Source organism: Schistocerca piceifrons, chromosome X (assembly GCF_021461385.2).
Source record: "Schistocerca piceifrons isolate TAMUIC-IGC-003096 chromosome X, iqSchPice1.1, whole genome shotgun sequence".
Classification (NCBI taxonomy): Eukaryota; Metazoa; Arthropoda; class Insecta; order Orthoptera; family Acrididae; genus Schistocerca; species Schistocerca piceifrons.
Genome location: NC_060149.1, coordinates 92813139 through 92830257, shown reverse-complemented (window position 1 = coordinate 92830257; position 17119 = coordinate 92813139). Strand labels below are relative to the sequence as shown.

At 37.0% G+C, this 17119-nt stretch overlaps 1 protein-coding gene across 1 annotated transcript in view; it reads right to left on the bottom strand.

Moving 5' to 3' along the window:
• Nucleotides 1–17119, bottom strand: part of LOC124721175 (leucine-rich repeat-containing protein 40-like) — a 221279-nt gene that overhangs the window by 165908 nt on the left and 38252 nt on the right. The window contains exon 2 of the mRNA XM_047246009.1: nucleotides 5232–5425. Within this exon, the coding sequence (XP_047101965.1) occupies nucleotides 5232–5425 (194 nt within the window). The remainder of the gene's footprint in view (nucleotides 1–5231; nucleotides 5426–17119) is intronic.

Genomic DNA, 17119 nt, shown 5'->3' with positions numbered 1-17119 from the left:
AGCAAAGAAATGCCAAAGTTGCTGCTGTAGCTGTTTTTAAAATTTGCCACTTAAACCACTATTTCTTAAACATGACAATATGTTTATTAAAACTCCTGCCACTACTACCATGCGTGCCTCATGTTTTGCACATTCAGAGTGGCTTCTAAGGTTTGAAACCAACACTGGGATACTGAAACTTATAAAAACAACATTTCACTTAGCGAACAGGACCATGTTTATTTCTTTATTTAGGTTTTCTTCAGGAACAGTTAGTCCTTTGGTTAATTCAATTGTAAACACACTGTTTCTTTTTGTCATTTTAAGGTGAAAATTAATTTAATGGACAATACACAAAATTGCAAATTCTGACACTGAATTTCATCTCAATTACAATAGGAGATGTGCAATGACAACATGGCTAGTGCAAGCTCTAGAGTTGTAATTCATATAAAATATCTAAAACATAGAACAAAAACCTCTAGACCTCATTAGCTACAAGATATTACACATATGGTGAATAAAATAATGAGTGAAAAAATAAAACATACAAATTCATGCTATGAATTTTGGAAGAAAACAAAAGGTCAACATCAAAAGTACTTAGATCTAGATGCAAAATATTTAAGTTGACAGCAGCGACTGCAACAGAGAAGTTACTGTATTGAATGAAATAACAAGTTCACTATTACTAGTCACTGTTTAATTTATCTCCACAATGCATTTCAAAGGTTTAAAACCCCATCATCAGGTAGATTTATTTGTATTAATGTTTATTTACTTACTCATCCATGAAATCATGTTGATGATATGATATATACAAATTATAGCAATACACAACTGAATGAGCACAAGCCTTTTTGCTACACATATTTATAAATATATATGCATTTTGAAGGACACAATATACACACATTTACATTACAATAAGTTTCTAATCAGCAATCTCTATTTTCAAATACAAAATCAACCTGAGAATTATTATTATTATTATTATTTAATCATCTTCACACTCATGGTTAATACATTTTACACAGAATTAAAGATCCAGATGATGTAAGTTAGTCTCCATAAATTTGGCAACAGTATAAAAATGATGCTAGAGCATTACGTTGGTAACATTCGTCCTGAAACAGTTTTTACTATTTTTGATTGGGCAAGGTAATTTATTATACAGTGTGCTGCCCATGTGCCTCACATTGTTTTGTCATTTACCCAGTCTCCGATTCGTCATGAAATGTTATCATCATTACAGATGTGATGATCATGCAAGCCATTATTTGTTTTAATGAGATGGAGATCCTTGTTTACAAATGAAACAGTCTCTAAGATGTATATGCATGGGACAGATAATATTCCCAGTTCCTTAAAGATTTGCTTGTTAGATGTATGTGGTGGTACTTGAATCATGATCTTGACAATTTGTTTTTACATAAAAATATTTGCTTATGTACTGTCCCACAGAAATGAATACCATATGAGATGACTGGGTTAACTAGTGCACAGTACACTGTTTTAATGGTAGTCAAGTCACACCTCTGACTAAGAACTCTACAGAGGCTACTTGGTTTATCTTAGTTGATATTCTACTTTAGTGTGTTGTCTATTCAGAGCCCCAGGAATTTAGTCTTATTTATGTGTATGAGAAGTTTCTTGTCTATGATTAATGATTCTATGTGTTGCATGGTCCTTTGATGGACAGAATATCATATGAGCTTTTTTCCATATTATGTAAGAGATTGTTTTCATAGAGCTTCCACAGCTGCCAACTAAGTTGGCTCTCATCTGCTGTCGATAAATATTACAAGATAGAAGGTTTGTATCATCAGCAAATAACACAGGTGTTGAGGGTAGACATTCTGGGAGGTTATTAATAAAGAGAAATAAGAGGAGGGGGTGGAAGGTCGAGCCCTGTGGGACTCCTGATGTGACTGGTATTACATCTGAATAGCATGCTTTTCCATTGTGTCATTATTTCTACTAGCTGCCCTTTGTTTGATTGATATGACTGAAACCATTCATTACACATTCCTCTTATACTGTCAGCATCCAGCTTACACAGGAGTGGTGTGTGACTGACTAGATCAAATGCCTTTGTCAGATCAATGAAATGCCCAGAAGCATGTTATTTTTCTTTAAATGCATTTATTACCTGGTCAGTAAATGAAAATAGCCTCATTGATGGATTTATTTTTGTGAAAGCCAAACTGCTGTGCTGTTAGTGGGGAGTTAGTTTCAACAAAAGGACATTACTTGAGTATATACATTTTTTCTGTTATTTGGGACACCGCTGGGAGGCTGGATATATGTCAGTAGTTGCTGACCTAATGCTTGCCCACTTTTTGTGTAATGGAACTATTCTGGAGGTTTTCAATGCCTAAGAGAAAATGCCAGTACCCATGGAGCAGTTTATTATGTTGCAAAGTGGTTGTACTATTTCATCAGCAACCTGCTTTATTACATAGCTAGATAAACCATCAAGGCCATATGAGAGGGAATTTTTCCTGCTCCTAATAATTAGAAGAACCTCCTTCAAAGTTGCAAGTATTAAAAAAAGTGATATGTCAGAGCTTTTACACTTTGGGGGGAAGGAGTTTGTTTTTTGGAGAGCAACCAATTGAAAGACTGCAAATAATTCCAGGAAAGTGTTTATTGGATGTATCAGAAGTATGTTTGGTATTTTATTTGTTCTATTATATTGGAGAGATTCTTGTGTTTTCTGTTTGTCATCAGTTTGTAAATTTTTTCTGACGATACCCCACATGGCTTTACATTTGTTACTAGAATCATTTATATAATCTTTATCTGTTAGTTTATGAAGGATATTCTTGCACAGTTTGAAATAACTATGGAAATTTGGATCATCTGTTTTTATACCTTGCGCACAGAGTGACCTCTTGGTCTTACGTGACATTCTTATACCCTTTGTGACCAGCCTATTATTAGTTTTTCTGGCTCAATGTTGTACTTTGATTTGTTTTACTGGAAAAGTCATACTGAAATGACGACCCAGTATGTTAATGAATAGTGAAGTTTTCCTAGCTATGTTATCTTTCTTGTAAATAAATTCCCAGGACAGACTGAAGTAACTTTTTGAAAATGTCGATATTCTACGGCTTTTGGTCTATCTTCTGTAGATGGACTGGACCAGTCCAGGAGATTAATAAATGGGAGAAATTTTGGGTCCAGGAATATTGCATCTATACAACTGCTTGACTTACACAAGTTATTCTAGTTGGATCCTTTACTATGTTTTGGATACTGAAAGTTGCTAGAAGGTTAAGGACACCACTCACTATACATGAAATGTTACCAAAATTTATGTTAAAATCACCACACAATATGAACTCTTTACCTCTGGATTTGTAAAAATACATTACACTCGCTAGCCCATTCAGAAACTGTCATATGTTGCCATGATGAGAACGGTAAATACAAACTACTATTATGTTAGACTGCTTGATTTCTACAGCACAATGCTCAAAATGTTCCTTGATATTTAGGTGGTCAGTTTTGTTGCATGTGCTGAAATAACATCAATGTTCATACTGCTGCCTTACAGGTAGACTTCCACTTCTAACTGTTTGTTATTTATTGATGATACTATATAATGACAGCCGAGTCTGCAGAGCAAGGGGGTGGGGGGGGGCTGTCTGTATTTCTACATCGCATTTCCATGTTATTTTGTTGCTTTCAGACCAAGTTTCATGGGAATTTATCAACTCTAGTTTCTCTGTGTAGGAGAATCCAGGGCAATAACAGATTTATTTCCACTTTTGTTAATGAGAGAAATCTTGTCGAGAGCTGTGCTTATGTCAGAATCTACAATCCTGCTGCCATATTTGTTGAGATACATACTGTGCCATGTGAAACAGTTTCTGGCATAAATGCTAATGTCTAACAACTTAACATTTGTAAATTTTATACAGGGACTTTTTAATTTCAAATTAGTTAGTCTGAGTTCTTTGTTTATGCATGACCAGTCTGGTAGTCATATATTAGTGGTAGCATCATTGAAATAAAATTGGTAAAGTGCAGGAGCTGCAGTACTGTGAACATATTTTGATACTGGCACTAGCTTCATTTCTATAGACATCATTAGCAGCACCTATAAGTAAAAAAAATCATTTCTTGATGAGACCACAGCATTCTTTGTTTAAACTGTCCAAATTAACTCCAGATTTTACATGGAAAGAAACACAAACACTGTTGTTTACACTGTTTATCAATGACAGTGATACATTGTGTGCACAATTGTCACCAAATAGTCTCACCTTTTTCTGTAGTCGTTTTTCTCCTAGTGAACAACGGTTTATCACGCTTTTAGAATGTGCTTCTGCTAAACACAAAGTTGAGATGTCTTTCATAGTTTCCTTGCAGTTACAAGCATCTTCTTTTGATGAGATATCGGTACACTTAGTAGAGCTCATCAGCTTGTTTGCACGAATTTTTATCATCATCATCATCATCATCATCATCATCTGGCAATTGAGAAACTCATGTGTGTCATGTTATGGTTTTGGGGAAACCTGTGGACTTGTCTCCAGTGGTCACAGGCTCGTTTCTCTTTAGTAATACATCACATATACACTGTCACACATTATAAATACACACACACCACCTTCATTTTTAATATGTGACAGCATATAGGTGATGTATTACGACAGAAAAAGGAGCCTGTGACCACTCCAGACAGTACCACAGGTTACCCAAAGTCTTAACACACCGCACACATCACATTAATACATAAAAATCCATCTGATGGAAGTTAAACCTTTGAAACACATTGTGGGAATAAATTAAACACTGACTACTAGCGGTAAACATTTATTTCATTCAATATCAAAAAAAGTCGCAATAAAGCCTAACCTAAAATGTTCACATTTACAGGTTATTTTACCAAGTGCACTATATTTACTGCTGGTATATTTGACATTTTTAATATGTGACCAAACAACTGGGCAAAAATGAAAGAAAGGCAGGGGATGCATGGACAACATGATCAAATTGGGACAGTCCACATCAAAGCAGTACCCCTAGTAGGTCTACTCATACATAATGATGTAATGAAATACATTAGTTTCCAAATGAAAGGGATGAAATGTTTTTGGAAAGAACAAACTATACTTGTGGCAAATAAGTAACTAGAATCCAAAAAATAAGTAACTAGAAATCCATATACAAGAAAAGAGATGAAATCAAACAAAACTGAACTAAATCACACAAAAACACACATGGATTAATATATTTACTTTCAATATGGTCAAGGCATCCAAGTTTGATATATCAGGAGGAATTCCCACAATGCAATTATTACTCAGATTCAGTGTTGTTAAAGGTGAGTATTCCCACCACTTCTCTCCTTCATCCTGTTTCTCCATGTCAACATTTAAATTTTTACATTCAATGTCATCTAGGTTCTCCAAAGTCCACACTTTTTCTGGAACTAAATCAGAAAATGTATTTGTTTTTTACAGAATTTATATGAAAGTTTAAAACCTATTCTACAGTTCTCTGAGTATAAGTAAGAACAACAACGATTCTGATGATCAGTTTAGAAATATTTTTAGTATATTATTATGCTTATTTCCAACTTTCATTTGGTATATTTAACTTAGAATAAACACAAATTCAACAAAAACCTGAAGTTACATAACACCAACCTTATGCAAAATTGATTTTTATCCTTACTTCAAATTCACATTTCATTCTCCCTTGTAATATTCCAATCAAAATAAGCAGCATAGTTTCTCCCCTTACAAACTAATTACATATTATGAATGTTCTATCTTCAAAATGAGATATCTGCCCCTTCTCCACAAAAGTTGGCAAATTATATATTATATTATTTTATTTTATCAGTAACTAATATCACGATATTTCGGTAACGTGTGTGTATATTAAGGTAATATGCATCTTATTTCCACAGGTTTAAGAGCAACTGCTATGAGTTTTTGGCAGCAGCAGTGAGCACTCTAGTAACCTCCACTACACTTCAAAAATTAAAGAGGAATGATAGCACATATTAAAATATACCTTCATTTATCCTTCAACTGTCTTAAAATAGGAACATTCAGATTCACACTGTCAACAACTGTCAACTTTCACATTAAAATATATAAAGAAAATTAGGAGGCAGATTAAAATTTCAGAAAGTTTGATTACTTATTTAGAAACTGGTAGTGTATCCTATTAACCAGGTATAAAACAGCTGAAGTACAGCTGTTCCTACATCAACACATTTATGTTAAATTGTGCAGTGTGGGTCATTAACACTCAGTAAGAATGTGAAAAATATAAAGCTGCAACAATGCTCAGATTCTATGTTAGACTGCACAGCCTCGTAAACTGGCTGTGAGAAATGGCCCTCAGGTCACATGGATGCTTGAGAATACCACCTCTGAACAGTCCTCGTAAAACACTGCAGTGTTCAAACCAACTTCAGAGTTGATAATTGTTTTATACATGTGTAACAACAAAATAACCATCCCATAGTCTCTCTGTAAATCACGCCATTCCTCTGATGACATATCTACAGATATGACAAGTTGTTTAACAAAATAGTTGTTAGTGTAGTTCATCCAAGCTTATCACCAGCTAAATTTCAAACATTCATTTTTTTCCCTTTCACTGGAGAAATGTAATTTGGCAGTGTGCTGTCTTAGTAGTTACAAATTGTCCTAGGATGGCTGGCTGACTTCAAATACACACTGAATTTCAAGGCTTCAAATACAAGCTGAATTTCAAGGCTCGCAAATTTTGTAGGGCTAGGAAGTTGAGTTTCTGTATAGTAGTTAGCCAAGAAAATTCCACTACTTTTACTTTCACTGGATTTAACACACAGCCTACATACTGGTGGGCTTGTGACATGATCCTGTGCTCTGTAACTACACTGTTGACTTGCAAATATTTAAAACAGAAAACGATGAAAATTTTAATAACTGAAACAGGTAGTACATTTATCTGTAGGAACATTATCAGCATCAAATTATATTTCAAAAAAAGTATTATAACAGCTTGTAATGAGTACATTACAGCAAATACAATATTTCCACTCATGAATGAAACTAGCAGAACAGTATTAAGCTTATGCTCTCTTCTCTACTTGAAATATTTTTTATCCACATATAAGCTTTTTTCTATTTTTAGCTGAGATTCAGATTTTCAGTGTACTAGACACAGATGTAGACAGAATACAAACACTGATGTGCCGAAACACTGACTGCTGTCCACTGCAAGACTAAAACACCATCTGCTTACATTGTGGGCACATTATAGGGTAAGAAAAGTAAATAAGTGGAGCAGAGATGAATGGGGAACCTTGCTAGTGATGATACAGGGGACAAATAAGGAAATTCATTGACATGAGCAACTTTGACAAAGGGCAAATTCTTACGGCCTGACACGTGGGAACCACGTATCTCAGAAACAGCAAAACCGGTCAACTGTTTGTTTTCTACTGTCGCAACTGTCGACAGAAAGTGGTTGATGGACAATGAAATCACATGCAGGAAACCAGATGTTAATTAAGATGCAATGCGTGTCAATGCTAACTAAGACTGTGGTCTACAGCAGGTTTGATGACAGAGTATAATGCTGGCACAGGCACAAATGTTTTGGTGCACAGTGTTCAGTACACACTGTTGAACATTGGTCTCTGCAGCAGCCATGTAGGCCTGTTCCCACGTTGACTCAATGATATCTTCAAGTACGATTGTGGTGGTTGAACATTGGTCTCTGCAGCAGCCATGTAGGCCTGTTCCCACGTTGACTCAATGATATCTTCAAGTACGATTGTGGTGGGCATCAGATCAAGATTGACCCATGAATCAATGAAATTGTGTCATCTGATCAAATGATCATGTTTCTTGTTACACCAGGTCAATGATCATGTTAGGATACACTACCATCCAAGCGAACAGTTACTCGAAACATGCATCATATGCCATAGACGAAGACTGGAAGGGCCAGTACCGTGCTACGAGGGACTTTCAGGTGCATTTCCATGGAGCTTGCGATAGTAATCAAATACACCTCAATAGCTATTGACTATATAAACATTATTGGGCACCACCAGTATTCCTTCATGCTTGATGCCTTCCCAGCTGGTGATGGCATCTTCCAGCATGATAACTGTCCACATCACAAGGCCAGAATAGTACCTCAGTGGTTTGAGGAGCACGAAAAGATCACACAATGATATCTCGGCCACCTAATTCACCTGATCTGAAGCTAATAGAACACACCTTTGGTGGTATCGAGCTCAAGCTCTGAGCCGACAAGCCGTCACCAATTTTTCCTGATCTGAACTTGAGGGAACATACCTGGTGTGCTATTAAGCACCAGCTATGGGTCAACAAGCCAACAGTCAATAATATCAGGGAACTGCGTACCTGTGCATATACATTAGGTGCCACATATGTATAGAAACCTACCACAACTTGTTGAATCCATTCCATGCAAAATCCCTGCTGTGTTGTTAAAAATGTGGACTGACTGCTACGAAACAGGTGGTCATAATGTTTTCTCTCATCAATGTACTCTAAGATGATTATTGTTTGATTAGATATCAAGCTACATGCTTCGCTAATAAACTCTGTGATTCACAGTTCCTTTCCCCTTCTCACTGTCATCTTTATTCACGTGCTCCCACTCATATAAATGTAGATATAATCTGAAATTCCTTTCATAATCCTACAAATTTGTCTAACTCATCATCTCTCCTTTTTCTGTTCTTTGTCTTTTGTGGCTCAATCTTTATTTATCTTTGTTTTCAATTCTGTTTTCACATGCAAAAACTATACACATATGAACTAATACCTAATAGACAAACACAACAACACACTATTACGACATTGCTCAAAATGGTAGTCACCTTTTAAAAATGCATGACCATAATTTTTTTCATTGATTAAAGTTGAACTGTTAGTAACTCATACAAACATATTTACAAAAAAATCATGTACAACATTTGCATCAAATGACTAGAATAATTCTGATCAATCATGAAACTGCATTGCTTGCTAGGAAACAAAATGGTTATATTTCTGGAAATTGGTTGTGATATGGAGGAGCAGCCTATGGAGGATGTGTACTTCTGTAGGGTAGAGGTGGATCACCACTGTCATCACCAACAAGACTACCTACAGTGTGTCTAATGTCCGACACTTATTGTTCCCATATTATTTCTAACCAAATTCAGTACATTTTCAAAATAACTTGCAAAAATTTAGGACACATCAGTAAAAATCGACACAGGACAACTTTACTGCCAATATAGGATAAATAATAATTTATTTTTGAATAATCTGACATGCCATTGGTGAGAGGTTAGCACTATTGCATACTCAATCTGGATGTAAATATAAGGACAAATTTCACACATTTTGTTTGAAGATGACAATACAGACTCATCAGTACTTAAGCAGCACTTTTTAGTGGCGAGTATTTGCTCTAGTAGTTAATGAAAATAAAGTATTAAATTATAGAGGCTAACAAATACAGATTTTATCAATGTCACAACTCTTACTGTTTCTAATTTGAGTCTTCTTTTTCTGTCATTTGTCCACAAATCATTAATTATTGAAAACCCTCTTTTGACAGATGTATTAGAACCTGGAATTGCCAGTGAAAACTGAAATAAACTAATATTTTTTGACACATTCACTCAATTTGAAAACGAGTAAAATTTTACTGGCTTTTTCACAGAAACTAACGTACGATTTGATATTCCAGTCCAGCAGTTTGTCTTCACCTACACAGCAGTACTCATCCAAGAATTCTCCCTCATCCACACTGAAGTTCACGACACTAATTTTACAAAATTATAAACTAAGCCAATGGTTTTATTCAGGGTAATCAACTCTACTGGCTAAAGAGACTCCAGAGATGATTCACAAAATGGTTCGAATGGCTCTAAGCACTATGGGACTTAACAAAAATGTTCAAATGTGTGTGAAATTTTATGGGACTTAACTGCTAAGGTCATCAGTCCCTAAGCTTACACACTACTTAACCTAAATTATCCTAAGGACACACACACACACACACACACACACACACACACACACACACACACACACAAAACCATGCCCTGCACAGTCCATGACTGCAGCACCTTAGACCGCTCGGCTAATCCCGCACAGTGGGTCTTAACATCTGAGGTCATCAGTACCCTAGACTTAGAACTAGTTAAACCTACTAACCAACCTAAGGACATCACACACATCCATGCCTGAGGGAGGATTTGAACCTGCAACCGTAGCAGCAGCACAGTTCTGGGCTGAAGTGCCTAGAACCGCTCAGCCACAGCAGATGATTCACATCATTCATGAATATGTCCTATGCAGGAATAATAGACAGTTGTGGTGACACCATTAAACTGATCAAGTGTCACTAGGCCGTCGCTTAGAAACTCGTGTAACTATTATTTTACTGTAGATGTCAAAAATCTTTCAGGTTTTCTGGCTTCTAATTTGCTGGCCAATGTATTTATTTTGTCTGCAACTTCAATTACAGTTACACTTTCTTTTTCAATGCATACAATACTGCTGCAGAAAAGTATTAACTGACTTGGAAAGGAACTGAAAGGTGACAAAGGAGATTCTTGCATTCTACTTCAGCAAACTCACAGAATGGTTTTAGTTTTTTTTTTTTTTTTCAGTCTGTGCAGCATAAATATAGAATTGTTGGTATATTTTCCAATTAAGAGCTGTATACCAACAGGCAAGCCACCTACACCACTATGGACAGCATTGTGTACAATATCAACACAACGTCCTCCCCTTATTAAATTACTTTCACTTTTTTCTTGCAACTTAAAATAAAAAAGATTGTTTCTATCTCCCTTTTCTTTCCTTGATAATTGGTATTCAAATTGTCAATTATAATTGCTACACCCTTTTTTCTCAAGACCAAACTTTTCCAACCATATGAAGGCAAATGCTTGGCATTTTTGACACGATAGTTCACCAACTCCAACACACTCATTATGATGTCTTTACCTGGCCGGTAAAATGTAATCACTACACAGTCCATGTGGCTGGAAGACTATCATCACTTAATTAAGCTGTGCTTCTTTCAGTTCCTTCAAGTTAGAACACACACAGGTTTTTACGTCACAGTACCAACGAGCTTCCAAGAGAATCAGTATATTATATCGAACTTGTCAACCGATACAGTTTAGCTTTTGTGTAAATGAAGTGTAATGTCTTTGTTCCAAAACTTTAGATGAACAAAGAATTGTATCGGGATAGGTGATTAGTTTTGAAAGAAAAAAAAAATAGTCATGCTAAAAAAGATGAAAATCTGGAAAATTTCACTGTCCCCAAAGGTTGTTTGGGGGAATTTTGTTAAAAAATTGGAACTGTCCTGAAAAAACTGGGATGAATGGGAACCCCATGTCCTTTTCAAGTTGTTTTCCACAAATGATTGAGCACTACTTGGTCACAACTGGTGGTATTGCCCCCAGTATTCACTGCTCTGGCTGCCGGAACTTTGCACAAAGAACCTCATTCTTCATGAAGTTGGTGCTGGGACACTCTTCAGGTACAGATATATATCAATTATACCACTAGACTGTCCGCTAATGCTGCTCCAGTGAGTGCTCATGTCACTGCCAAAATAGGACTGTGCGGTCAACACTTGATAATTTAAGTACTAAAATACAGTAAAATTTGCTGACAAAAAGAGAAAATGGAGTGGTATTGTCACAGTCAAAGGAAATTGTGTACTTGGGAATTAAAAGTGTCATTTGTCATTTGAGGGGCAACAGAACATGAAATCACAAAAGTACTGATTAGGCAAACAATTTTATCATTCATTATGACCCATGATGATGTCAATCATTGATAATGTCACACAGCAGTCTACCACCGCAAAGATCCTACATGTCCATGTAGCATCACAGGTGCCACCAATTCGGATGAGGCTTGTGCCGTGCCTCTCAGGAGTTGTGAGGTGCCACAACCGTGCAGCGGTTATGAAATATAACCTCAAGGACAAGTGTGGCAGTTCCTCCTTGTGTTCCACCTGGAGTAAAGTTAGGAGTTCCATAGAGTCATTGTGTCATTGCTCTGCCAGGCTTACATCAAACTTGTATATTCAGAGTGTTTACTAGTGTCTAATGCACAGTGTTTGTAGTAACTCCACTGAGAACATTCAGAGTGCAAAATTTACAGACTTGCCATATCAACGTTTATTGTAAAATTATGTCAAAAAATTGAAAGAACGCGTGTATGATTTTTTCTAAGGGCTTTCCTTCCGTCTCACAACCCTGTACTGTTTCCTTTATCACTATTCTCTAACTACTTTACTTTATTCCGTGTCCACCCTTTTCTTTCTGTTCTTTCCTATGTTTTATTGCTGCCTTCTGAACTATACATGCCTCGACTTCCGAGCCATCCAGTATCAACTATCACACCTGCGCAGAACACACATCTCCACGGCCGTGCCAATTGTAGATGTGGCACCTTGTGTCACACATTCTTCCCAATTATTCAATTATTCCTATACCTTGAAACTGTTCACATTACCTCACTTCACTCTCAGTTATTTTTGTATGTTTTTCTGTGGCTTTCTGTGTCACTTGAATTTTGTTGCACCCTATACCTAACCATCCATTCATCCCTTGTCCCTTATTCAAGCATGTACATACTGACCTCACTTAATCCAATTACACCTGCTGCCCCCTATCTTCACACATATCCACCGACCAACCTGCACCCCACTATTATCGTCTTTTTATATACCCCCGCAATGGCCTATACCCAGTCATATTCCATCAATCCATAGCCCCCACTAACCTAGTCCTGCAAAACTGTATAAATCAGGTCCAAATCTTGCAGTTCCTCCTCTACATCTGTAAAATTAACATGCTTTGCAATTCCAAATTCCTGCATTCTATTTCTCAGATTGAAACCCTTGCCCTTCCGGAACTAGTGCAGCATGCACACTGCCACCTCAAAAAACCCTCCAGCCTGTTCACTTAATGTTCCCACCTTGGACTACCATTATCCACTACCTCCACAGAAAGTTTCCTCAAACCTCCCCTCAAGGCTGCCAAGCCCTGCCCTGCACACCTACTACATTTACCACACCCTCAGAATCTCAATCCCACCACCACACAGAACCTAGAACCTAAACAAAGAAAAATACAACACAATAATGAACCTGTACTTCAAAAGTGTGAGTCCCACAGAAGTATATTTCCTTTCCAAAGGCCTTACTTCTCTCCTATTCCCAAATTCAGTCCTGCTGGTCTAGTTAAAAAACCTTCTCCCCTTCTCCTGGTCCCAGGAGTGGAAACATTTTCCTACCACCAGTCCTACCAACCAGACTCAATTGGATTCAACATTGGACCCTGCCTGACTCACAAGGAAACATTCTCAATTGTAAATAAACAGCCTCAATGAAACTTGACACACACATAAAGGGGTCAAAACAATGTAATGCATATTTTTTTTATTTTCGCGCAATTTCACTTTTAAGGGGTAAAGCACACCCCAGAAGATAATTTGGCACATTAAGTTTAGAGGGAATATCTTAGAAACAATTATATATAAAGTGGTTTCATATAGAAGTTGAAATGTAATTAACATTCTTGAGAAGTGTATAATCAACTATTGTAATAATTTGCAAAATACCTCACCACTTTTAATTAGTTCCAAAAAATGAAACCTTTTCTTACAACATAAATTAAAGAAGCTTTCATGCCACAGCCATTCATGTGTAATAAGGCTGAAGGCTGATTTCTTAAAAAACAGTTTTGGCGAGTAAGCTGTATTTACTGATCAGCCACAACATTATGACCACCTGCCTAATAGCTTGTACGTCCACCTTTTGCACAGATAACAGCAGCGACATGTCAAGGCATGGAAGCAATGAGGTCTTGGTAGGTCGCTGGAGGGAGTTGGCACCACATCTACAAACACAAGCCCACTAATTCCTGTAAATTCTGGGGGGGGCTAAGCTCTTCTCACGCCACATTCAATCACATTCCAGATGTCTGATCAGGTTCACACCTGGTGAGTTGCGGGGCCAGCATGTCAACTGGAACTCACCACTGTGTTGCTTCAACACTTCAACACACTCCTGGCTTTGTTGAAACATGCCACTGCCACCAGTAAATATGATTGTCATGAAGGCGTGTATGTGGTCTGCAATCAGTGTACAACATTCCTTGGCCGTCAAGGTGCCTTGCATGAGCACCACTGGACCCATGGATGCCTACATGAATGTTCCCCAGAACACAATGGAGCCGCTGCCAGCTTGTCACTGCCCCGAAGTACAGGTGTCAAGGAGTTGTTCCCCTGGAAGACAACGGATTTGTGTTGTCCCATCACCATGATGAAAAAGGTATCAAGCTTCATCAGACCACGCAATGCTCTGCCACTGTGCCAATATCCAGTGCTGATGGTCAAGTACCCATTTCAGTCTTAGTTGCTGATGTCATTGTTTTAAAACTGGCACATGCGTTGATCGTCAGCTGTGGAGGCCCACTGTTAGGAGTGTTTGGCGCACTTCAGACACACCTGTACTCTGCCCAGCTTTGAAGTTTTATGTTAGTTCCACAACAGTTCACCGACTGTCCTGTTTTACCAGTCTGTTCATGCTACAACGCCCAACATCTGTAATGATGGGTGGCTGCCCAACCCGCAACATCTGGATGTGGTTTCACCATGTGTTGAGGACACTCACCACACCACTCCTCAAGCACCCAACAATCTGTGCAGTTTCTGAAATGCATCATAATCTGACCTCGGTCAAACTCAGATAGATCATGTGCCTTTCCCATTATACATATGTACAGCATGCTCACTGATACTACATGCATGGTGCATGTGTCTGAATAGCCGTGATTCCTTGCCAGGTGACACTGCTATTGCCTGGGTGGGTTTATATCGATAGCAGGTCAGTGGTCATAATGGTCTGGCTGATCAGTGTACAATGTGCTGAAGGATTATTTTCAACACACCTAACTGAATTATGTCAAGTTCATCGTCATCAGTCTAATTATTTATTTTACTTATTTTTTTCTGAATTGTTATTTGACATTAATATTTCTTTTTTATTTTTAAGTTTGGTTTCACAATGTGTACTTCGTTCACCGAAAATGATAAGTAACTCATTATTATGTCACATCATTACCATAATGATGCTCTGTAAACAAATGCTTAAAACACTACATTTTTTTTACACCACACACACAACATTTCTTCCCATAATACAAACAACAGGCAACACAATATAAAACAAAATTTAGTAGAATTCACAAATTTTGGCGGGTGATCCTTTAAATATCCTGATTTGTTTCAGGCATCTTTCAGTACACTGGAAAACATTGACGAAGAGACACTGATTATGTACTAGTGACTGCAGCTTGATTATATTAATTTCTCAAGTACAGATTGAGATCATAATCATTCAGCAGAACTAGATCAGAAAATCTTCTCATGAAGTTCTTCCAACATTGAATGCCATACATGTCGAACTGCTATACCTGTCCTGATGAGCCTTTTCAGGTCACCATATGAACAAGTTCCTTGTCGTCATGTAAAAAACTCAAAACAGTTCTTTCACATTGACCACCTGAAGAATCTAAGAATAATACAGATTTTTCTCCTGCATGGGGACAGAAAACATCTGCCAATTATCTTTTGACATGGTCGTACCTGAGGATAAGGACCTTGATCATCTGGTGATTCCAAAAGGCTCAACATGATGGTACAGCCATTGGGCGTATACAGTTTTCAATGTTGGAAGAACTTTGCAATAAAATTCTCTGATCTACTTCTGCTGAATGATTATGATTTCAATCCCCACTTGAGAAACAATATAATCAAGCTGCAGTCACTAGTATACAACCAAGTTTCTTCGTCAATGTTTTCCAATATACTGAAATATGCCTGATACAAATCAGGATATTTGGAGGATCACCCGCCACCATTTGAAATCCTGCTGAATTTTATTTTATACTGTGTTGTCTGTCGGGTGTTACATGAAGATATTTTGTTGATTTTATACGTATTGTGTAAAAAAAAAAAAAAAAAAAAAAAAAAAAAAAAAAAAAAAAAAAAAAAAAAAAAAACAAGTTTTCAGCATTTCTTTACACATTACCATTGTTGCAATGATTTTGTTTCATAATAATGAGCAACTTATTATTTTCAATTAACAAAATACAATTGTACGAAACTGTAAACTAAAAAACTAAAAATATGAATGTAAAATAACAACTTAGAACAGAAAACAAAAATACATAAATTAAAATGATGAATTTTGAGATGGTTTAGTTAGGTATGTTGAAAATAATGCATCAGCATGTTGTACACAGCTTACTTTCTAAAAATGGTACCTCAGAAACCTGTTTTATTATGCATGTATGGATATGGTGTGAAAGCTTCTTTAATTTATGTTGCAACAAAGATTTTCATTTTTCAGAAATAATTAAAGGTGGTGAGGTATTATGCAAAATTTCAAATTATTACAAAAGTTGATTATATAGTTTTGAATGTTACTTACATTTCAGTTTCTATATGAAATTTTTTTATATATATCACTGTTTCTAAGATATTCTCTCTAAATTTAGTGTGTCAAACTACCTTGCGGACCACATTTTACCCCTTAATAGTGAAACTGGGCAAAAATAATAAAGAATACGCACTGCATTATTTTGACCCCCCCCCCCCCCCCCCAAATAGATGCCAAGTTTCAAAGATCATTTATTTATATTCGGTAATGTTTCCTTGTCAGTTTATGCCTCCACCAAACCATGATCCATCCCCCGTGCCCACAAATCAGCCCCTGTTAACTTTTCAGAATTTCCTAACCTCAAACCTTGCTTCACCATCATTCCCCAAATCCCTCAACATGGAGACCAACCTTATATCTGCAGAAAGAACTGCAATCCTCTACCTAAAAACCGACACTGTCCTTTCAACCCTACCTTCCGACAGAGGTTCCATCGCTGTGGTTATGAACCACAGATATTACTTTGGTAGGGACTCCATCAGCTGTCACATACATCCACTTACAAGCCCTTCCACAGTGACCCCATTCCACAAATCCAGATGGCTCACCAGTCACTCTTCAAATCCTGGGGACCATCCCAGAACATCTCCCCATCCCTCTCTCTCTTTCCCTC